This window comes from Sphaerodactylus townsendi, linkage group LG03, assembly GCF_021028975.2.
Source record: "Sphaerodactylus townsendi isolate TG3544 linkage group LG03, MPM_Stown_v2.3, whole genome shotgun sequence".
NCBI classification, from domain to species: domain Eukaryota; kingdom Metazoa; phylum Chordata; class Lepidosauria; order Squamata; family Sphaerodactylidae; genus Sphaerodactylus; species Sphaerodactylus townsendi.
Window position 1 is genome coordinate 173,802,130 of NC_059427.1, and position 22,767 is coordinate 173,824,896.

The 22,767-nt window shown below is 44.6% G+C and overlaps 1 protein-coding gene across 4 annotated transcripts in view; it reads left to right on the forward strand.

Moving 5' to 3' along the window:
- The window catches only part of LOC125429600 (SAP domain containing ribonucleoprotein), a 111,607-nt gene that overhangs the window by 43,608 nt on the left and 45,232 nt on the right, over positions 1 to 22,767 (forward strand). For 2 of the 4 annotated variants that reach the window (XM_048490844.1, XM_048490843.1), the window contains exons 8-9: positions 751 to 776; positions 4,159 to 4,227. In XM_048490844.1, the coding sequence (XP_048346801.1) occupies positions 751 to 776; positions 4,159 to 4,227 (95 nt within the window). The remainder of the gene's footprint in view (positions 1 to 750; positions 777 to 4,158; positions 4,228 to 22,767) is intronic. The other 2 variants (XM_048490846.1, XM_048490845.1) reach the window with 1 other exon arrangement.

A 22,767-nucleotide genomic window follows, 5' to 3' on the forward strand; every position in this document is an offset into this window, starting at 1 on the left:
ATTTTAGTATCTTTGCAACATTCCCTTGATTCAAATGAATATGATCTCACTGTGAACACGTGGGAAAACCAGGATTTGTAAATCAGGATTTCTATTCTTTGAACCCCAGGAAATCAAAGCATGGAACGTAATGAGTTAAAAGTGGTGTGTTCTGGGGTGGGTCAGAGTATGAACCAACTTCTGCACATTTGTGAGCCAAATTGGCCATTGGGGCAAACTGTCAAATAAATGCAGGTAACAACTAGCCTAAGCCCTGTATACGAGGAGATTTCCCTTCAAATGCGAATATTAGAAGCAATGTTGCAACACGTGTGGTATATAATGTAGGCTGTATAAGGATAGTTAGAATATTTGACTGCAGGCCATAGAACATGGGTGGCCCCAATGGAGTGTCTGGCAGAGGTAGCAATGCCGTTTTTAAGATTTGCATACAGATGGCCTTCATGTGACAATATTTTCACGACCTGCCCTATTAAAAATCAGCCTGGCTTATTGAATCTTTGTGGCAGTGAGTTGCAGGGCCTCCGTTACATCTTCTGTTGTATTTGGGAGGAAAAAGATTTAGGGATTGGTTCTACAGTCATGAAGCATGTTTTACTACTTCTCATTTTTCATAATCAGTAAATTTCACGTGGCACAGTGGCCGGATGGGTCTTGCTGCTTTTTTCATCTTCTGCATCGTGATCTATCTGAAGTTGTTTTGCTCGGTTCAGATCTAATTACAATGTAATTTTTTTGTTTTAATTTCAGGTCTGTCTACAGAAAGTAAGACTACAGTAAGTGATTGTTCGGCTTTCAGTTATGGTTTTTGGCTTTTAAACAAACTTTGGTTCACAAAGGATATTTTGAGCAATCTCTTTCCCCTCAAGAACAAAATTGATAAACCACCACTGTTGAATGGTTGTCTCAAAATTGTTTTAAAACATAGTTTCTGCACGGCCAAATAACAGCGCCCTAGGGAAGAAAAAACGCTGTCACTAGGGTGCTGTTTGCGCAGGAGGCGCTGCTGCATCGCAGCACCACCGTCCTGCCCACCCAGGAGTGGCGCAAAGGCGCCGCTTTAAACCTTGCTCAACGAGCAAGTTTTTTGCAAACGGCGTCTTCCTGTCAGCGCGGTACGAGCCGTAATGCCAGGACGCCGCCACTTTTCCCGTCGCCTCCACTGACCTGCCTATCCAGCATCACTCTGGAGGACTGCAGCGTGGGCGAGTCCCTGCAGCCCTCCAGAGTGATGCTGGACAGGCAGGTCAGTGGAGGGGGCCGACCCAGAGGTGGCTCTATGCGAAGCAGCCTCTCTGGCTGGGGAGCAAATCGGGGCTGCTCGCACAATAGCATGCGAACGGCCTCCGAGCCTCCACCAGCACAATTCATGCTGGTGGAGGTGCGTTTCCGCGCGTGAGAGCCCCCCGGGGATGGGGCGGTATATAAGCTCAAAAAATAAATAAAATAAATAAATATAGTGACAGGAGATGTTTTGTTTATGTATTTTTGTTGTATTGCGCGTCGTGTGGCATGCTGGCCATCTTTTTTACCCTGTTACTGAAAATGACATGGTTATTGCTTTTGGAAATACTTAATAGTAATCAGTATTCCTCCTGGTGACTGTGCCAATGCTGCAAATTTAATCATTCCACTGCTAAGGTAATAGACTTCTGTAGAAGCCTTCAGTAACTTGATTTCTCTCTTCCCTTTACACCCTCTATTTAGTCTGCCACAAAAACATATTGCTAATTTCTCAGAGATGCTGCAAAATTCGCTGTTCTTCTCCTCCCTGTCCCCCCCACCCCAGCTTCTATTGTGGATCATATTGTTGTTGTCTCCGGCCTTACTTGATTTCTGCAACTTTTCTAGCCTTCCCTTCCCACATCTTAAGTGGCTCTAACTTCGCTTTTCTCCTTGTTTGGACTTCATGATGCCCCTCCTCCGATTACGTTGTGAAATGTGGTTTAGGCGATACCAAGCTTGAAATAGTTTAAAAGAAGCTGCGGGGGAGGGGGGAGAAGGTAAATTAAAATAATCTAGGGCAAATCAAAGCTGCGTCAGTAAATGAGCACTCTCTTTGTACCACAGTTTTGTGCCCTGCTAGATGGGGTTTCCAGTATTGGGAGTCGTTCTTAGAGCGGGAGGATTGTTGAAGAGGAGTAAAAATGTTTGCCTCCTTCAAGGGGATTACTGCCACTTTAAGCTATCTGAAGTGCTGTGATCCTCTTCTTCCCTGGGCAAGCAATAGTGGGACTAAACATTGCTACAAAATCCTGGTCTTAACAGTGGCTGTGGCAGCCATACAAGGGGGTGGGGGGTGGGGGTCCACAATGATTTGCCAACAAAGGGGGAATGTTGCCCTGTGTATCAAATTTTCAGTGCAAATTGTCTGTTATGGCCACTTAATAGGAGGTAGTTCCCTTCCTCTCAACACTGCCTTAATTTTTTTAATCTTACTATGTTCGATCTGAACAACTGACTTGTCAAGCAGAAAAGATGACATATAACTAATTAAATAATGTTGAAGGTGATTTCCCTCTGGTGAAGTGCTGTGCTTTTAAAGGACTTTGTGCATCCTCAAAAGTCAGCATTTGCTGGCAAAAAAGCAGGCCCTATGAAAATTCAGGTCCACCCCAAACTAAATGCTTCTTGATCCTAATCATAATTATGTGGAGCAATTTATAGCTTCAAAAACAGAATGAAATTTGGTGGGAGGGTTTTCTTTTATCTGATACTCATTTCTTTTGTTGTGTTAATTATATTGCAGAATTGGGTGGTATGTACAATTCCTTCTGTATTCTTAGAAATACAAACTAGATGATTTAAAATGCATTAAATTTGGAGGCAGAGTACTGGCTGGGTTTGAAGCAACAAATGCGGTAGTGTCCATTTGTATACTGATGCATATCAAAATTGATCTTCGCACTCCAAGGGCTGTTTAAACAAGCAGTAGAAACAGCTTTTTAAAACAACAGTGGAACCTCGGCTTTCGTTGGTAATCCGTCCGAAAAGAATCGATGAAAACCGAAACCCATGAAAACCAAGGCAAACTTTTCCATAGGAATCAATGTTTACCTCATTATGTTCTGAACTGCCCCCTGTACGCAGAGCCTAGGGCTAAGTTTTTGAATAGTTTTATATCCCTGTCCCAGGTATATTATGACTCAGACAAATTATACCTTCTCCTTGCGGATTTGGATCCCTATATATCCTATAGGGTTGGCCTATTCGCCTTGGCAGCTACAAAGATTCGCTCCAACAATGTAATAAAGCAAATGATCAAACCTAAACTGGTTTAAGTTAGGTGGGAATACAATTCAGACATATTGTAGGGGGGAAAGTGAAAGATTTAGTGTTCAATGATGGATTTTTAGTGAATTTTTTTTCTTTTTTTTCTTACCTGTTGGAATAACAAGTTGGCTCAGAAGTTGTAATGTAACAATATTGTAATACTGTAATGGCCTATGGCTTTCAATAAAATTGATGATGATGATGATGATGGTCATAGGAATCAATGTAAATCCAATTAATCTGTTCCAGGCACTCCAAAAAACATACCAAAAACACATTTTTTGGTGAATAAACATAGTGTTTAATGCTGAAAACAGTAACAAACAATAACACTAGGACCAGCTTCAGAGCCAGTGGACCAATGTCGCACCAGAAAGCTGTCCAAAGAGGTCTGTTTCTGACGCCTCTTGAAGATTTGTCTGAAATGGGGCAAGACATTGTCATTAAACAAGTTACAGACACGGCCCACAACAGCTTTGTCCGGGTGGTTTTTCTCCACAAACCCCTGCACCTTACTGCAAATCGATGAAAACCGAGGCAAATCGATGAAAACTGAGACAAATTTTTCACTGAAAAAATTGATGAAAACCAAAACCGATGAAAACCGAAGGCAATGAAAACTGAGGTTCCACTGTACTGTGAACATTTTTTTAAAAAAATGCACCTTTGGGTGCCATCATTTGGTTTTCTTTCAGCTCTGACTGGTGAGAGGATGCAGTCTTCACTGATGGGAGAAATGTTTTTCCATGATTATAGCAAACTCACCCAAACCAATATTGCTTCAGGTGTCATAATTTTCTTTGCCAGAAATAAAAGTTTTGTTTCGGTTTCCTAAATTCCAGACTAGTGGAATTTGCATTTAACTGCTTCTTATAACTTTCATAGGTAAATATGGACAAATTAAAGGAAAGGGCTCAGAGATTTGGCTTGAATGTCTCCACAGTCACCAAAAAGGTAAGGTTTCAGGGCAAGTGCTGCTATGGCAAATGAGCAGATGTTGGAGGAATCGTTGCAAATATACCAATTTTACCATTCTTCTTGTTTTCTCTTGTTTTGGTGAGAATTCTTGATAGACTGTGTATGTAGTGCAGTCCTGGGCATGTTTACTAAGAAGCACCCACTATATTCAGTGGGCCATTTCTTAAGTAAGTGTGCCAGGATTGCATTCATAACCTCCATCGCCATGACCTATATAGAGCTACACAGTTTGTGTAAGGAGGTGAAATAAGGTTTGGACATGTGATTCTGAAATTGTGGTGCTGGGACAGACTCTTGACTCTCTTTCATCTGTAGTTCGGGTAATATTCTTTTGGACAGGTCTGATCAGAACGGGAATACAGAAACGTCAAACGCCAAGGAGCTTAGTTTCAGAGCAACGAGAAGGCCCACCATACTTGGCTTGTTCTCTCTGAGGCAGCCATTCTCAACCAGGGTTCTGTGGTACCCTGGGGTGCCGTGAGCATGTCCCAGGGGTACTGCGGCAAAACTACCCCCCCTCATTTTTGTGGTGTCTCCTACCGGCGCCAGCAAGGACATGGAGCTAGCCCATGGGGCAGGGCCTGCCACAAGGTCAGCAGCCCCCCCCCCCCCCGTGCTTCCCTTCACCCTGGGAGGGGAAGGTGGGGGGGGGGTGTGGCAAGCAGGGGCACTAGGAGGGGAAGGTGGAGGGTGGCGCCAGGGGTACCGTGAGATATGAAGAGTGAGGTCAAGGGTACCCTGACCTCGAAAAGGTTGGGAAACACTGCTCTGAGGTGACAGATATGTACTTGGGTTGGTCCAATTCATTGAGAAGGTTGCCAGTAACTATATTCCTCCATACACAATTTCCTTATATGTAGAAAAGTGTATCTGAGAAATAGTGGGCTAGGTTTGTTTAATGTGGAGCTGGGGGAGGGGATGTTTTCAGTTTTGTGATTCACTACCTGAAGTGCTACAACCTTGATTTGTTTGCCACCTCATTGAGAATTTGGCCCTAGTGGGGCATGGCTCTGAGTTTTCTCCGCTCTCTTACTTGTTCTCTTAGGATAAAATAGAAAAAGCTCGGGTTGATTATATTTCCATTAACAACTGAACCCAAGCACCACGTCGTCGGCTGCTGAGGAGAAGGGAATGGGCAGAATTCTCGAGCAGAGCCTGTTGGTGCAGATGACACTCGGCATAATCTTTCCTACAGAAATGTTCCACAGAAGGAATCTCAATAGTGTGAGAAATTAGTAAAAACAAGGGAGCCCATTCCGGAAATTGCCAGTGGGCTTAACTGTTACTTCCTACGGCAGTGATGGTGAACCTTTTTGAGACTGAGTGCCCAATTTTCAACCCAAACCCTTCTTATTTATTACAAAGTGCCATGAATGCTGAGTGAATGCTGAGGTTTTAGTTTAGAAAAAAACGGTTGGCTCCCTCTTCCTCTGCCCCACCTGCTCAAGCAGGGGCCAGCCTACTCTAGCCTCCAGCAAGTCCCACGCGCACCAATCTGTGCCTCTCTAGCATCTCTGTCTCCTCTGCCCCCCCCCCCCCCCCGCAGCAGCCACCCAGAGCACAGGCACCAGGCCCGCCAGCCAAATCCTCCCTGCTCACCGCGGTGCGCACACGTCATGCTCAGTGGCCCAGGCCGGCCTAGATGTGTGTGTGTGTGTGGGGGGGGGTGATTTTCCACCCCCCACATGGCGAACTCTGTGTGCGCGTGCCCACAGAGAGGGCTCCGAGTGCCATCTCTGGCACCCGTGCCATAGGTTCGCCATCACTGTCCTACGGGTAGCTGAACGGTTCAGGCCCGGCAGATAAGAGTTCAGCACAACAGAAGAAAAACACTGTCCCATCGTTTCAGACTTGAGAACGTTCTTGAAAAAGTCTGCAGAGGAGGAGGAGGGAGGTTGTCATCTTGGCTGTCACCCTTGGAAAATAAACTGGTTCTATCCCTCGTGGGGTTGGCCCATTGAACACTTAATGCATTCTGTTCTGCAGTAAAGCCCTGAATCTGACACCAGGGAGTTCAACCATGTAGAAAATAACTGGAGGTGGAGGCCACCCTCTGCTCTGGGCTGGGGAGGGGAGAGAGTGAAATCATGCAAGTGCATTAAAGCTGGAATATGTGGAGGGGCAGGTCAGGGTGAGAGGCTGCTCAAACATCATTAACCCTGTCATTAGCAGTACACATTTTTCAGGAAGAAGATATGCTTTGTCAGTGTTTATGGCCGGGGTTTCTTTGAGCAGCATTGCTTGGATGAAGCGTAGTATGAATTTTCAGTGCTCATTAAGACCTTTCTTCAGCTGTCCCTGCCCTGTATTTGACAAAAAATGTTATCTAACTTCAAGGCTCGTAGAAAATGAACAGGGGTCTAGTTTCATTATCAAATTGATCCCCACGGTACACATGGAGAAAATACCATTGGGGGAATGACTGGCCCAAGGTCAGAAATTGATTTGCTTAGATTTTGAGACCTATCTGAATTCTTGAAAGCCTGTCTTTTGCATCTTTGTTGGGTTTATTTTGTTTGTTTGCCGATATTCATCAGGCAAAAGGTGACCAGCAATGGAATTAGCCACCGTGATGATTTGTCTTTGAGGATTTTCTCCCCTCCTGTTAGGAGGTAGAGTTTCCCTCTGTGAACAACGTGCTCTTGGATTCTATTGAGGAATATTATTGGTTGCTTCAATTAGCCTCTGGTATTGTGTTGCCCACCTGGGTGTTCTTTACAGCTTTTCATTACAGAATAGCCTGGTTACATGTGTCTTTGCAGGTTTTCACACCACGAATTACAGCAAAAAACTTTACAATACATTGTCTCCATGGAGCCACATTTTATTTCCTATTCTAATGAGTTTTGGAGAAGGGAGGTTGTGCGGGGGGGGGGGGGGGGGGAATGTAGCCACGGGCCGTTTAAAACCCGATGGGGATTAGGGGAACAAACCTAGGTCTGAGAAGTGGCTCTCTGTTTAATCTCTAGCTTTGAAATGAATGCCAATATAGAATATATTAAGCTCAATGTTTTCTTTCTAAAGATAGCTAGTGGCCTGATACATACAGTGGAACAGAGGTTATGATTGTCACTGTGTCATAGAGAAGTGGCAGGTGCATACTGGTTGGGGGGTGGGGGGTCAGCACAGCCATCAAATTAATTTTAAAAATAAATCAAGAGAGCATTTTTCTCTGCAGAACTAATCACATGCCCCTCCCTGTGTTCTCAGGGGAGGCCGCCTTTTAAATTTTACCCTTTGACCCGAGGCTGCTGTCCCTTGATTTCTGCAAGTTACACTTAAACTGCTCTCTTCCCTTGTAAATTTCCCCTCTGTAGCAGCTGCTCCCTGAGTTGCTCTGGACCCCTGGCTTCCCAGTGGGAGAGCTGATAGCTGCAGGCTTCACTGCCGCGAAAGTGGTTGCAAGCAGTTGCCTGCATCGTAACGCAAAAGCACATTCTCTGAGGGCCTGCTTTTCTCTTTATGCATAAAATGGCCTTCTAGGTATCCAGCGGAGAGAATATTGCCACAAAACAGAAGCTCGGGGGCTCTTTAGAGAGCCCTTGGGTTAGCATAAATTCTGCTTTCTCCTTTCTGCATTATATTATCCGGTGCCATTCCCAGTCAGAACAAATGGACTAAAATAATTTGTGTTTCCCATCATCTAATGTGAGGGTCTTGAACTGTTTTTCAAGTAGCTAATTAACCTGCAGCCTGTCAGATGTTGGAGCCGGGGAGGTGAAGTGCCAGTAGTTCAAAGTCTTTGCTGCAAACAGAAATAGGACTGCCGGGATCTGAGCCCAGCTATCTTAACATGGGCTTCTTCCAATTATCAAATGTGGGTTTTGAGCTGAAAAGGAAACAAAGGAACTTTGAATCCGAGTCCTCTGCTTGAACCCGAAGGGTTGGTGCTGGGCGCTCGAGCTGGGATTTATTTACAAATGCAGTCGTACCCAGATTTGTCAAAAGTGGAATGATGATGTGTCACCACGAAATAAGCAAAAAAAAGAGGCCAGCTGCAAAAGGGACCGCACTTGTGCTCTTCTGCCTTGAGAAGATGGATAAACCAAACCTCCCTGCAGTTTTACTGATAAATCACAAAGCAAGCTTCATATAGCTTGCACTGCCTGTTTCCCAGATTCTACTTGTGAATATTGGAATTTTTCTGTAAGGCTGGTACAGTTTGACAAGACAAGAAAATGCTTTTTCGATACCCAACTCTTCATTTTGAACTTTTGCACGTGAAACAACTGAGCTGGTTGTTGTGGGCTTTCCCGGGCTGTGTGGCCATGGTCTGGGAGAAACGTGAGGAACAAGATCTACCAGACCATGGCCACGCAGCCCCAAAAGCCCACAAACAACCACATAATGTATCCTGCCTGGTTAAAGTTAACATGAATATTAGTTGAAGTTCCTAATGCTGGTTTAACTCTCTTTGACAGAGAGCTGTTGTGCTTCATTATTGAAGATAGATTTGGAAAACAGTTTTTTTTTATTGCATTTGTGTGATTTGTAGAAAGCAGGCGTGGCAGAAAGTTGTGCATGTATGCAAATTATGTGAGAGAATACAGTTGGATTAACTGTTCGGTTTCCAGTTAATTTAGAGCAGTGTGCTGGGGAGGGATTCTTTTCCTGGCTAACTCTTTTCCCTGTAATATTTCCAAATAACCCCCACCAGTTGCCAGATGGAAAAAATATCCACCACTTAAGAGCAGGAAAAGGGATGATTCTTTTATTCGTAAGGCTAGAAAAGATCTGAAGGCCATCTAAACTAACTCCTGTCCTAATGAAGATCTCCCCAAGTATTAATGCACACATCTGTATTACAGGTCCCCACTGTTCTCCACTAATGAATCAATTAGTATCTTTCAGTCTGTTGTAGGACCTAACCAGAGAACTGAGGAAAGCAAGGTGCCTCTTGTAAAAACAGCTGGTGACATTTTCATTTACTGTTTGTTATATCCCACTTTTCCCTTAGAAACCCGGTAGTGCAATCCTAAACACAGGTATGCCTTTCTAAGTACATTTCAGTAAGTGAGATTAGACAGGTAGAACTCTGCTGAGGACCTTGGTGTGATCTGCATGGTCTCCCAGGGAACTCTCATTCAGGCAGTGATCAGACCCCACTTTAGCACTGCAACAATTTAGGGCAGTGGTTCTCAACCTTCCTAATGCCGCGACCCTTTAATATAGTTCCTCATGTTGTGGTGACCCCCAACCCTAACATTTATCCATTTTACAGATGGAGAACACTGATGCAGAGAGTCTTAGGCGACCCCTGTGAAAGGGTCGTTCGACTCCCAAAGGGGACCCAACCCACAGGTTGAGAACCACTGATTTAGGGTGTTCCCACACCAGATCACCTGGATCTAGCTCAGTGGTTCTCAACCTGGGGGTCGGGACCCCTTTGGGAGTTGAACAACCCTTTCACAGGGGTCACCTAAGACTCTCTGCATCAGTGTTCTCAATCTGTAAAATGGATAAATGTTAGGGTTGGGGGTCACCACAAGGGTCGTGGCATTAGGAAGGTTGAGAACCACTGATCTAGCTGGTGAAGCAGATGATACCTACATGGGATACCAGAAAATCTCCAGAATCACAGTTTTAGAGACAAATTCTCACATGCTGAGCTCAGACATGGCCTTGAGTTACACCCTTTGGCTGTTAAACTAAAATGAAAGATTTCTTTTTGTGAGGTCTAGACCAGCCTTTAAGGTAGACCCATACGAACTTTGTGAAGTTAAATCTTTTTGAATGATGAAAAAGATTTCTGTTATACTACACTGATGTCCACAGTGTAAGTAGTGAGGCTCTATTTTCTGTTTGTGAGAATTATTATGGGGTATTCTGGAGGGATGAGAGATCCTCTGTTCAGTCACCGTGCTTGGCTAGAAACTGTCCCAAGAATGGAGCAAGATCAGTAGGAACATCCAGTCAAATACAAGGACAGAATATTTTATTTTATTATTTTGTGGTGTGAACTTGGTTGCTTACATGGCTGAAGCTAACTTTGAAAGTACAATAGGGCTTCACTTTATCCTGCTCCTTTTCAGACAGACTTCTACACATATGGCCTGCACTGTTCCCTCATGCCATTTTTACCTCAGCTCCTACGTATCCTATGCATCTTCAGCAATCTGCTAGACTCAGACTGTCTGGAGACTGTGCTTCCAGAGTCCTGGCCCTCTGCCATGGCTTGTCCCAACCTGCCTGAGAAGAACTCTTCCCTGGGTGGTCCCAGGTCCAGGAGGACTGCAGCAGTCAGGAGGCATGGCTGCGGGGAGGCCTGAGCACACCAGGTACGCCGGAGGGAAAGACCAGCCAGCAGCAATGGCTTCTCCCTGTTGTCAGGTCTTCGCTACCAAGAGAAGAGGGCCCGGGAACAGCCACAGAGGCACAAAGGGGAGAGAGCCCAAGGACTGCCCAGGCAGAAGGCCGTGGACCAAAGGCGCAACTTCGGGGGTGGGAGGCGGGCAGAGGCCAGCAGCTTCCCTCCACCATCAGGCCAATCCGGTTGGCAAGGGAAGGCCCTGGGGTGGCCCCAGAGGCCCAGGACAAGCCCAGGCCAGCCTTAGTGGCAAGGCAGCCTGAGAACCACCCCCACCCCCCAGACACACACACACAGACAGAGAGAGAGAGAGCTGCAAAGAGTGGAGACCAGCCGGGCTTGGTGGAGGAGCTTGAGGGAAAGGAGGAGCCTGAGGGAAAGACTTTGAGAGCAGATAAAAGGGTAAGGGCCTGGATGGCTGAGGAAGATGAACCCAGTTAACTGTTGCCCAGCACAGAGCCAGTTAGCCACTTGGAATGGCTCCCCTGCATGTCAAAGGCAGTTGAGATCTGTCTGAGACCAAAGGAAAGGCACCTTGGGACCCCAGGGAGAGGGTCGTGTCGGGGCCTAGGGGAGCAACACGGACTTCATCTGAAATCTTTGCGCCCTTTTCTGCTTTTCCCTGTGCAAAAATGTACACTGTCCCTAGCTGGTGAGGCAAGAGATACCTACAGATATATATATATATGCACCTTTTGTGTGTGTGTGTGTGTGTGTGTGTGTGTATACACATACTCCTGTGTTTGTGTGTAGGTGGAAACACACACACATATTTAGACACACATACACCAAAAAAGCCAGATGGTATTCACATAAGAGCACTGTACTAGTGCCAAGAGATTATCTTTTTCTGACTCTCTCTCCCCATTCCTCTTCCAGAAAGAAATCATGAAAGTTTGAGCATTCAGAATGTATACATTGACATATTTTTACAATTTTTTAAAAGCTCCTTATGGCTTGTACTCAAAGGCTGTATGAAAGAAAACCAAGCAATTGTCTCCATCACTTTAGGGTACGTCACAAAAATTGGATGGACATGGAAAGGTCTCTGGAAAGAAAGGAATTCAGTGTTCTACTTGTCAACAAATGTCCTATCCCCCTCCCTCCCCGGACCTCCGGTTTCCCAAGGCTTTGAAATTTTCTTGAGGTGTGTGTTTGTAGATCACTGTTTATACGGCAGTAAAGCATACTACAGCTAAAAAGTCAGAAGTACCTGAAACTTTAAAGCAGTGGTTCTCAACCTTCCTAATGCCGCGACCCTTTAATACAGTTCCTCATGTTGTGGTGACCCCCAACCCTAACATTTATCCATTTTGCAGATGGAGAACACTGATGCAGAGAGTCTTAGGCGACCCCTGTGAAAGGGTCGTTCGACCCCCAGGTTGAGTACCACTGCTTTAAAGCATTGTGAGGCACTAATTTTGCATTATCTTATCACTTCATGTTTTGCAAATGACAGCGTCACAAATCTGTTGATAAAATGCACAGAAGTTTGAGGATAAAATTCGTGCTGTCCAAAATGTATCTGCAAATACAACTTTTATTATTTTCTTATTAGCTGGTGTGCGTAGCATTCAAGATAAATTATGAGAATATCTGTTAGGCTGTGATCCCAAGTACAGTTACTTGGAAATATATAGTTTGTTTCTAAGAAATAATATTTAGGATGAAGATCTCAGAGCAGCCTTCAGTAGGCTCGGTACTAATGAGCTGAGTAGGCAAAATGATGCTTCAATATTTAAATCAATTTCTCTGTGTTCATTTTGTAAGCAAGTTCTTTTTGAGTAATGATGTTTTCAGAAAGGCTTGAGCCTTTCTAGTAACTGACATGCTTACATAGAGGTTGCCAAGGATTTGGAAATGCAAAGATTGAAGCTGCAAGTACTGAATCAATCTAAAATAGTCTAGTGCATTGGGGCCCAACTTTTTTTCGCTTGCGTAACCCTTGGCAACCCATTTCCCTAAATTGTACCTCCATATTAGCAGACCCATTACTTAATTTTTGTGTACCCCCAAGTGCTCTGTCACGTACTCCTAGGGGGTATTTCATACCCAGGGTTGGGAACCACTGGTACTCTTACATGGTCTGGGGCGAACCCCAGGTCGGGAACCAATGGTACCCAAAAATGCTCTGGTGCGTACCCTAGTTTGGGGACTACTGGTTTAGTGCTTTGGTGTATCAGAAGTAAGGGTTGGGTCATACTTTTTTTTTGTTCTACCACTTTAGGAGGGCAGAGAGAAGGAAGAGGAGGGGTAAAGGTTTCAGATCCACAAAGTGCGAGGCTGAATTTGGGGAGGGAATATCTAGAATTTCATTTTTCCTTCTGCTTGTATTTTTAGACATTAAACGATGAGGGGGGGAAATGTACTGTCAATAATATTTATTACAGTCATCGACCAGTACAGAATTTATAAAACAGTTTAACAAACTAAACTTAACATACATTTCCTCATAATAATACTCTGTTGGCAATAAATAGGGAGGCAGATTGGTTCAGAGACTATTCCCATACTGTTTCTCACTTCAAAAGCCTGTTGACAGTGACTTTGGATTTGCAAGCAATATCTGCAAAGGCAGGTTCACACTTTCCCTTTTGATGTTTGGTACAGAGTTCAAAAAATTAAGAAGCGTGAGTCCATTCTAATAGAAAACAATGCCTAGAAATGTCCTACGTAGAAGGTTGCCCTTGGAGCTACACTCTCTCCCTTCCCCTCACCCCCCTGCGTTGAAATGATGTCACCGTGCTCCAACTTGAGTAGCTATGAATGTAGGCCTGTTGATTTTAGAATAATGGGAAGTGACAAGGTGAAGAATAGTGCTGGCAGTCATAGACATTTCAACATAGGGATGCTGAAAGCCAGGCCCCCCCCCCTCCCCCCCCCCCCCCCGAGTTGTTTAGGAACAAAGTCCAGTAGTTTATGCAGGAACACATTTGCGGCATAGGCTGCATGCATTGCAAGTCCAAATATACTATGGCTGTCCTCGGTGTCTCAAGGTATATTTTCAATGAGTTTATTTAATATTCTGCTACGTGACGGCTTTCATAATTACGGGCTCATTGGTCGCACTCATTGGATTTCTGTGCAAGTGGTTAAGTAGGGTGGTGGTCACTTGGTAGTTCCCGAATGTAGTTTATGCTAAATGTGGGCCTGTTGTCTCAGTAAAAGGATTAATTGTACAGCTACACATTTAGATTTATAGCTTGCCTCACTGCAGAGGTTCTTCAGGGCAGATTGAAGTAATTATACATGGACAAGATAGATCACGGTCCAAGAATTGTTTTGTAAATGCTGTTGAGATGTTAACCTTTCATCCTCTCCTGTCATTCCCTTGTTCCTGTTTCCTGTTATTCTTAGTCCAAATTATTTTCTTCTATAAGATGCTGTGCCTCAAGGCCAGATTTATTTCCATGTGTGCGTGCGTTCCCACCTCATTTTCACCACCTGCTCCAAGACTAGCCTCAGCCATCTTCTACTCAGCCATCTGCACACTTTCTCATGGTGAAGGGTAGAATGTACCGACACTACCTGTGAAAGGATAGAACAAATAAAAGAAATAGTTTGAAAAGATCTGGACAACAAACAGACTTCAGCATGGCGGGCAGCGCAATCCAGAGGGGGAGCAGCTGCACCACAGCTGGGAACATCACAGCTGAGCCACCGCCTAGCAGTTGGCTGTGCTGCGGTCGGTTCCGGGACAACAGCAAAAAGTGAACCTGAAACAGTGGCGCAGCAGCACTGGTCAGGAGAGTGCAGAGCAGGGATCCTGTCCATTGGGGGGGGGGCGGGGCGGGGCAAGAGGAACTGGGAGGAGAGAGGCCAGGGGCAAGGGAATGTAGGACTTGGAACAGCTGTTGAACTCAGCAATCTGAGAACCTGCGCACACTTTTCTTTAAAAACATGTCAGCAGTTCCTCCCGTCGCCATTAAGCCGAGTACCAACCAAGCGGTTAAGGACAGTCAAAGTGGTTCGACATCTTCTCGACATTCGAGCTATCGAGCTGGTACCGCAGGAACAAAAGCACGGAGGAGTTTACTCTCATCTATTCACGGTTCCCAAAAGAATGGGGGAACGACAGAGCAATCCTCAATCTGCGGTATGTCAATCAGTTTATAAAGCTCAAGAAGTTCAAGATGCAGACTCTGTTCACCATCATGGCAGCGCTCAGACCAGGAGACTATGTAACCTCTATCGATCTGACAGATGCTTACCTGCATGTCCCAATCCACCCAGCGCATTGCAAATACCTTTGTTTCGCCCTGGACAAGGATCACTACCAATTCAAAGTTTCCATTAGACAGTAGAACTCCAGCTTTCCTTCCAGGATACAGGATAGTTCATCATCCCCTGCCAGCATGATGCTGGCAGGGGATGATGGGAACTGTAGTCCATAACATCTGGAGGGGCCGCTGAAGTTTGATGACCTATGCTCTACTGGTTTGGTCTCTAATGCCACGTTGTGTGGTTTCTCGGCACAGTTGGGCCTTGCACTGGTAATTCAACTCAGTCAACAATCTATCAGCAGAGCTACTCTGGTAAGATGAGAAGGTCTATAGTCTTCTTGCACTCACTGCAACCTCCTACCACTCTTGGAAAAGAATACTCTCCACGCAAGATGTTCTTTCCATAGGAAGGTTTTACTTTAGCAGTTGCAAGGTTACACAAGTCTATGCTATACAAGACTATAAAGCTATACAGAACATTTCAGCAAGAACACAGTAAATACACACACTGAACTTAGACTCTCAGTCACTGAACTCAGCACTCAGAACTTAGCATATACAATGCATTGGTTCTTATACATCCAACAAGGATACTTTTTCCCTGCCCCGACAACAGCCTTTCATTGGTCACAGTTGAACTCACCAATCATGTTAAAGGTTATCTGTAACCACTTTGCCCTATACTGACTGTCTCCGACCTCTGTTGTTTGGCAAACTTCTGCTGATTAGAAGATGAACCTTTTGTGAACCTTTCTTTTTTATATATATCATGAACACATTCCTTACACGTTCACCCTTATCTGGATGATTTGCTGGTTCGATCCAAATCCCAGGTAAAGGCAGAACAGGACATTCTGCAGGTACAAAGAACACTGCAAAGCTTCGGTTTTCTCATCAATCTCAGAAAAAGCTCCTTAGAACCATATCAAATAATGGAATATCTGGGAACCATAATAGATACGTCGGTCAATGCCTTATTCTTACCACAGCACAGGATTGTCAAAATACAGAATGCAACCAGCCAGGTTATCAGGAACAAGTCCACTTATCTAATGCAGTTATCCAGCCTACTTGGTCTCTACATAGCCTCTATAGACTCGGTGCAATGGGCCAGGTGGCATGCCAGGCCTCTGCAGGCATTCTTCAGACTGTTTTAGTGGCAGATAACTCTGAAGAAGGACATCAGGTTGCATAACATCTGGAGTTGTACAGAGAGGCTCACAGGATCTAGCATGGGCAGAAATACATCTAAAATCGCTGCAGGCGGAGCATGGGAAGGGTCAATTCAACATTCAGGCAGATTGGCTCAGCAGGAAGACATTGGACAACTCCAAATGGATGCTGTCAAAAGAGGTTTTCCAAGGCCTGATAACTATTTCCAATGCCAATTCTGGACTTGTTCGCATCTCTGAGCAACTCTCAGCTGCCAGCCTTCATAGCACGTTATCATCACCCCAGCTCTCAGGCAGTGGATATGATATCGGCCCCTTGGCCAGAGGGGGCCCTCTACGCATTTCCACCCGTACCCATGAGCCCCAAACTTCTCTGACACCTGTTCAGGCAGCAGAACACTTTAATTCTAATCACCCCGAATTGGCCAAGGTGGCCCTGGTACTCAAAATGATATCCTCATTTTTCCATCTTCGCCAGGCCCGGCGGTTGGCTCCCTTCCTCTCCCAGGCGGATCTGGCCACTGTGATCCATGCAACGGTCACCTCCAGGCTGGACTATTGTAACTCGCTGTGGTCAGCCAGCTCTTTCCTTTGCGCTTGATTCGAAGTTAAAACTGGTCCAAACATGCAGCAGCGCTTCTGCTCACAGGAGTGCGCTTCTTCAGAGAACACATCCAGCCTGTGCTATGGCTGCATTGCCAGCCCCTGCTGAATTCTAATCATCTTCAAGGTGTGGGTTTGACCTTTAAGGTTTTAGAATGCCTCTGGGGACTCCTCGTGACTCTTCGGGACCGCATCACGCCCCCATATGTCCTCCCAACTCGCCTCTGGCTGCTTCTGCAGAGGCTAACTTTACTGGTGGCCCCTGCCCTCTATGATGCGCTGGCCTTCCACCAGCTGGCCAGGACCTTTACCCCGGCAGTCTCCGCCTGGCCCAGGAACACCCTTCCTCCAAAGCTGTCCCACCTGCGGGACCTGGGTGAGTTCCGGCGAGGGCTCCGTAAGACTGTGCTGCCCACCGGGCCTTGAGTGTCCAGCTGTTGACATGGTGCTCCCCACGTCCTTCTGCCCCTAGGCATGTTACATCAGGGTCCCCCCCCATATTGAGGGGGTCTCTGCCATCCCCTATGGGGTAGGTTTTAAATTGGGTCGGAATTTTCTTTATTATGTGTATTATGGTTTTTTTACTGTTTTATGAGTTTTAAGCTATTTTGGCATGGGATGGAGCCTATGTTTATATTTGCACCTAACCGCTTCCTGTTGGATGTGTTTTAGTGAATGTTGTTCATCAATCTCGAGTCTTCTCGGGATCGGGCGGTATACAAATTAAATAAATAATAATAATAATAATAATAATAATAATAACCATCAGGGAGATGGCGGAGGGGGATCCAGGAGCCCTACTAGTCAGACCGGACCTCTTGTCTCAGGGCCCACTTGCACAGCTCAGATCCAGAACTGCTTTGGGCTACGCTTGACTGCTTGGTTCTTGAGAGGGCAAGGTTGAGAGACAAAGGGTATCCAGAGGATGTGGTAGAGACCTCGTAAAGCCTCCACTATTAGGATCTATAATTATACCTGGAAAGTGTTTGTGAGATGGTGTAGAGCTAGGTAGATAGATCTGGAATCACCCGACGTGGTTGATATCCTCAGATTCCTACAACAGGGGGTTAAAGAAGGGCTAGCCTGGGTTATCCAGATCGAGACAACCATTTCAGTTACCTAGGATGAATCCAAGAGCTCTCCCAAACTGCAGGCCTGCTCTTTCAAGAGAAATATAATCCCAGCTAGAGCAGGCTGATCATATAAACCTGGATGAGCATCACTTTGCTTGTGTAGGAAATTAATATGATGGTCGAATTGTTGCTGCAGTCTTTTTTTTCAGAATTGGAATTTAGATTGAACGTTTCCAGATTGTGGGCCATTGTTTTGTTTTCCATATTTATTGGTATTTTCTTGTTAAGATTATGATGGACTCAGTTTCTGTAGCTTAAAATATCTCCCCTCCCTCCCTCCCTCCCCTTCCTTTGCATGCCACCCCTCTCCCATCCCCCTCCCTCCTCGCTAGGGTGGGTGGACCATATCCAGATGCTGGGCCCTCTCCTCCCTTTGCATGCCACCCCTCCCCTCCCTCTCCCTCTGCTAGTGTGGGCGGGCCATGTCCAGATGCTGGGCCCCCTTCCCTCCCTTGCATGCCACCCCTCCCTGGGGTTGTCCACACTTGTTTATTATCCCCAGCTAACCCATTTGGCATCACAAGGGACCATCAGATCGGCGAGAAAAATGAAACTAAACCGGGGGCTGTGCAAGTTCTTTCTCCCAGCCTTAATTCACTGATGGTTGTCATAATTCTGTAAAAAATGTTCTTTGGTGATTTTTTATTCCTGTAGCTGCCTCTGCGTAACCTTTAATCCTTTTGTTCCTGAAAACTGCAATGCTCTTTCGTTAAACATTTTCTTTAAGGGATCTGCCATCCTTTCATCTCTTCTGTATAATTCTTTCAGTGTACTGTTTTACATCTTCTTTTCTGACTTTGTCCTGATCAGATATACTCATCTTTCAGTATCCCTAGCTGTGGTTTGAATTTCCTTTTGATTTCTTAGATCTTGTGAAATAGATTTTTTGTTCATTGTTCTATTATTTTGCACTGGTTATTATAATACTGCAAGTAGCTGAAAAGATGAATTTAGAATTCTGATCCTTGTTCTGTCACTTTTTGCTTTTGCTTCTCATCTCTTTAACAGTTTCATCAGTTATCCATGAAAGCTCTTCATTTCTTTTGGCTATGGAAATAGTCTTTGCACGATCTTCCTTGATCATGCATTTGGGCTCAACCTACAGCACTTCTATTTCGTGTTCAGTTGAATTTAGTAATGCAAATCTGTTCATTACATGGTCTTTAAAATCTTCTTGTTTAGATCATATTTTAGCACATTGATTGTTGTAGTGTTTTTCTTCACCTTGAGAGCAGCAGTGGCATAGGAGGTTAAGAGCTCATGTATCTAATCTGGAGGAACCAGGTTTGATTCCCTCAAGAAGCTCTGCTTCTCGAGCTGTGGGAGGCTCATTCTGGGGAATTCCAGGATTAGCCTGTGCACTCTCACACACCAGTTTCTGCAAGTGACCTTGGTTAGTTCACAGCTGGAGCCTCTCAGCCCCACCCACCTCAGCAGGTGCTTCAACAGAGGGAGTGGGAAGGGGCATGGGAGATTGTAAACCCTTTGAGCGCCCTCCCTGGGTAAGAGAGAAGGGGATGTGATATAAATCCAAACTCTTCTCTTCTCTTCTCTTGATTCTAACTTCTTCTTTTATATTAATTGTTTCAAGGTTCTGTCATGCAGTGGAAGCTCCTCCTGGTCTTTTTTTTTTAAGCCAAGAACAGAGCCCTTCCATCATCTGCTTCCAATTATATAGTCTGTTTGAATTGTCTGTTGGAGACATCCATGTGTACAGTTGTTTGTTAGACTGGCTGAAGCGTGTGTGTACATTGAATAAATTGTTAGCGTAACAATTCTAGGAATCACTCTCCTGGTTCCTTCTGTAATACCAGTCCAAATTTTCCAGTGGTATTTGATTCTGCTTTGTTTCGTCATTTGGCATTCCAGTCACTTATGACTGGACAAATCTAGTTTCAGTGTATGATCGATTTCTTCATGGACACTTGCGTAAAAAGCTTCCCATTTCTTCCCCTTCAGCATCTGTAATTTGGTCATAAACCTGGATGATGGTTATGATGATAGGCTTTCTGTGAAGTTTGGTTGCATTATAGCCTCTGTTTGCTTGTACTTTATCTAATCTCAGAACAACATCATTTCTTCTATCACTTCCAGAGTAAAATACTTCATATCTTTCTCTGTGAAAATGTCCAAATGGAGTCCACTTTAGTACTCACACCCAGGATTACAGAGTTTAAGCAATCCATTCCTCATGTTATGATTTTATGCTTGCTTTGATTCAGACTTTTCATATTCCTTGTTCCTGCTGTACATGTTGGACATCTCTGGAGTTTCTTTTTCTATCTATTCCCATCAGTAACTGAATATCCTTTCACCTTTATTCGGGTTGTGTCATTAAAAATGAATATATTTGTACTTGGCTTCTACTCCTCCCAAGTATTTAATTGAGTGCCTTCTGACCTGGGGATCTTGTCCTCCATCACTATATCTTTCATTTTAGGCTTTCTCATCATTGGATTTTCAAGGTGTGAGCTGATCAGAAGTAATTTACCATTGCCTTTTTCTTCGCAGTACTGAGCAGTGTTGGATGAAGTGGCATTACCGTTGTCTAATTCAAGATCTTCCACCTTTCACTATTGCTGCTCCCAGTAGCTATTCTTCAAGATATCATCATTAACCTTTTTATTGGCATAAGTTTAAAATACAACAGGGAGGTTGAGGAGAATCAAGTTAAAATAAGTAGGATCGAACATTTCCAGCAGTTAAAACAATAAATAAATAAATAAACTAAAAAATCTGTATTACCATCTACGCCAGCTTCAGAATTTGCAACAAACGCTTCTAGATCTCTCAGAGACTGATCACAGAAGCAGAAAGAAGGATTTAAACCTGTCTCAGGTGAGAGTTGGTATAGTTCTCAGTGTATGGGTCTATAAATTGTTTTTTTCCTAGATGAAGTATTATAGTTTGCAACTTCCAGGAGGATGCTCATTGCTCGATGGCTGGCTTTTGTGAGCAGGGACACGCTCTTTGTTGGTGGTATGGGGATCTGGAGAAATCTCGCCAGCTTCAGGACTGCTGGAAGCTGTAGGGCTGCTCAGTCGGGCTAGCATTAGGGTAATGGCCGGAGATATGGGTGAAGATATATTGTAAAAGTACCTTGTAGCCCTTTACTGAAGGGAAGAGGGTGGGAGCCCTCCGGTAAAATGCCCTTCATGTATTGAGTAGAAAGATATCCGTCTTCCCCCATCACTGTTGGAATTGTCCCTTCTCTTCTGCTTCGTGCACCGGGTGATTCTCGAAGGTGGATTCATCTTGTCGCGGTATCTTTAGTCTGACCATTCTGCCTTTGAAAGTGACTGTTAGGAGTTTAGCCTCTTGACAGAGTTCTGAACTCGTGAATAAAGATACTTGCTCTGGGCTTCACTCGATGTACTCAACCCCCCCTTACCATGTTGAAGTACGCACTCCAAAGAGAGGGGTTGAAGTCTGCATACTTTCAAAAGGTAAATATGTATCTATCAAGCTACTTTACATTGTCAATTTTCCAAGTAGGCAAGGGTGGAGTACTTTGAATTATTAGCAGCTTTTGAACCTTGTCATAAACAGGAATAGTATCATAAACGGAACTATAAGTTATAAAGAAAGCTCCTTCCAAAATTGCTCCGCTGTCCTATGTAAGACTATAAATTGTCTCTAAGACAGGGATTGAACATGGGAACCTCTGCATGGAAAGCTAATCTATACAGTGGAACCTTGGGTTTCGCCGCTAATCTATCTCCATGCACGGGCGCCAAAACTTCCAAAACAGTGTACCTAAGGTGCGCCGCTTACAAAGATGGCGTTAACGCCATTTGCGCATGCGCAATGCAAATGGCGTATCGGATATATTCAAAAGTCACCTTGGAAGCCAACGGAAGCCGAGAGGCGACCGCCGATCTCCGAGTCGAGCAAACGGCCGGGGGAGACCGGCGAAGGCCAAAACTGTTGATCTCCGAGGGCAACGAAGACCGAGGCTTGACTGTACCATTAAACTGTGGCCCTCCAGATAAAACTTCTTTGGTGCTCTAAGTAATATAATTCTCTTCCAGATCGTCAGTGTGGATGTTCTCAAATACTTTCTAAATCTGCATAAGTTCTCTTAAGTATAGATGTAATCCTCATTTGGGAGAAGTAATGTATTGGGAGAAATTATGGGGGGGGGATAGATGATAGTCACAGATACGCAGAGATACTGTGAGACACATAAATTATTGAACATCTACTGCTTCTGAAAATAATATTGACTAAGCTTGTGATAGATATTCATACAAGGCTTTTATTTATGCATTTTCCGTCTTGGATTTCTTGTTGCACTCCCTATTTCTCTCCAGTCTCTTTCTCGAATTCACACCCCAAATATGTTCTCTACTTCCTGCCTTCTTGCAGATACCACTAGAGCAGGGGTAGGGAACCTGCGGCTCTCCAGATGTTCAGGAACTACAATTCCCATCAGCCTCTGTCAGCATGGCCAATTGGCCATGCTGGTTGGGGCTGATGGGAATTGTAGTTCCTGAACATCTGGAGAGCCACAGGTTCCCTACCCCTGCACTAGAGTATTGCTTACTTTAACCTTCTTTCAGAATCTTCTCTCAGATGTTCTGTAGTTCATCATTTCTGTAGTTCATCACATATTACTTTGTACATTAATTTTTTTAAATTCCTCTTGACTACTTTTACACCTTGATTCCATGTGTGTTTAGATGTCTGTTTAGTATGACAATGTTTTTACTTTTGCTAGTGGGAAGCATTAGTCAAAACACTGTCATAAACAAAAACAATAGACTAGAAGGAGAACTTCTTCATGTCTCCATTCTCCTGTGTAAGATCCTGTATTGTAAAGGACTAATTTTAAATCACAAAGTGTTCAATTCTAAGGAGACGGGCATCCAAAGGGGGTATGCCCAATGGTCATAGGCGGGTGCAGCCTTGTGTAATGCTTGCACTTCCCCTGCTGCACTTCCTTTCCTTCCTTCCTTCCCTTCCTTCCTCTTCCTTCCTTCCTTCCTTCCTTCCTTCCTTCCTTCCTTCCTTCCTTCCTTCCTTCCTTCCTTCCTTCCTTCCTTCCTTCCTTCCTTCCTTCTTTCCTTCCTTCCTTC